The following is a 1,485-nucleotide window of genomic DNA, read 5'->3' as shown; positions in this document are numbered from 1 at the left end:
AGAGAGAGAGAAAATGAAAGGAAACTTGTGATAGAATAAAAAGGTAGGTTGACACAAAGACGTGCCAATGCCTTTATGTATACATAAGCGAGGTTTATTGTTTTTGAGGCCAACCGTATTGACGTCTTCATAGAACCATCACGGTATAATATGACTGAACATAAAACCCGAGCTCCCTAACAGACTTCCACAGCAATGAAAAAGACAAAGTAATATAACTAAACATAAAAGCAGAGCTGCCAAACAGACATCCACAATCTTTAACAACACAAAGTGCGTATTTTACCTGTCTCACATCGACGACAACAACGACGTAACAGAGCCTGCCTGGCATTGCTGAGACATTTCATGTTGGCGACAAGAACTTCTTTACATCAGACGTCTCCGCTGGACATATTAATTTTGTCAATAGGCACGGCGATATTCATAATTCAGGTAAACGACTCGTAAATCCACACACAATTGCTTCACAAACTTTGAACTTGTTGGGAATTTGGAAAGAGTGTCTCCTAAATCCACGAGAAGAATGGTAGCTGATAAATGTTCTTCACAAACTCAGGGTGATTCTCAGGACAGCAACCTTGTTGATTTTCTCTGCATTTCATAACGTGGCCAAACGGAAGCGAGAAATTCCTGCACAAAATTAAAACTGCAAGATAAAAGAAATCATTGGTTTATTTCCCAAACGACTGTGTTGACATTTTCTAGAATCGATTCATAGACAACCGGTAGATAAACACACGATAAACTTTAGCTGTCTTTTTTTTTCGTACCTATGTGAACCCCACCTTTTGTACCGCCAGCGTCCTACATAATTCGGTCATTTGGATATCGGCCCCGCACATCCTTTAATTATCTTAAACGAATAAAAACATTTTGATCGAACCACCCACTGATTCAATTTTGAAAAACCGACATAGACTTTAAAGTGAAAAGATCTGTTGGTCTCCTGCAAATAAACGGACATTAAACTAAAGAAAGATGTTGTTATTCGTTGAATCCAACATCTGTACTCTCAAAGAACTACATGACATTAATGGAATTCTTAAACTAACACTTTTCACGACATGAACAGCCACCGTCAATACCCCGAAGCGTAACACGACCTAATAGGGATATTATCATTTATATGAGTGCATACAAAAAGACACACAATAACGTTATTTTTTTCACGCACGGGTGCATTCCGATGGACGACGTGAACGGTCTTCACACGTTTTTTTTTAAAAATCCATTAATATCAGTTTAGCGTCGCTTGTTGCTGCACACTGAAGAAAACTTCATGTTTTTCTGGCTTCGTTACGTGTTGGTTTTTTTAAAACTCGTTTAACACGTATATCTTTCTGCATCGTATGACACAACTGAGTGTCAGATTCCGCGTTGTAAATGGTTTGGATATGAGAAACTATAATAACACGTATATTTTCAGAACAGCCACTTGGTGTTTAATTTCCTTGTTAGAAGCTTTAAAGATTTTTCTTCACT

General features: G+C 37.9%; 1 protein-coding gene across 1 annotated transcript in view; it reads right to left on the bottom strand.

The window, feature by feature from the left end:
- LOC101848525 overlaps window positions 1-966 on the bottom strand; it is a gene marked incomplete in the record, with an annotated part of 327,286 nt that extends 326,320 nt beyond the window's left edge. Inside the window, 1 exon segment of the mRNA XM_013083221.2 lies at window positions 287-966. Coding sequence (XP_012938675.2) covers window positions 287-350 — 64 coding nt within the window.
- Window positions 967-1,485: the final 519 nt, after the last annotated feature.

Source organism: Aplysia californica, unplaced genomic scaffold (genome assembly GCF_000002075.1).
Source record: "Aplysia californica isolate F4 #8 unplaced genomic scaffold, AplCal3.0 scaffold00218, whole genome shotgun sequence".
NCBI lineage: Eukaryota > Metazoa > Mollusca > Gastropoda > Aplysiida > Aplysiidae > Aplysia > Aplysia californica.
This window is presented reverse-complemented; position numbering and strand designations above follow the sequence as displayed.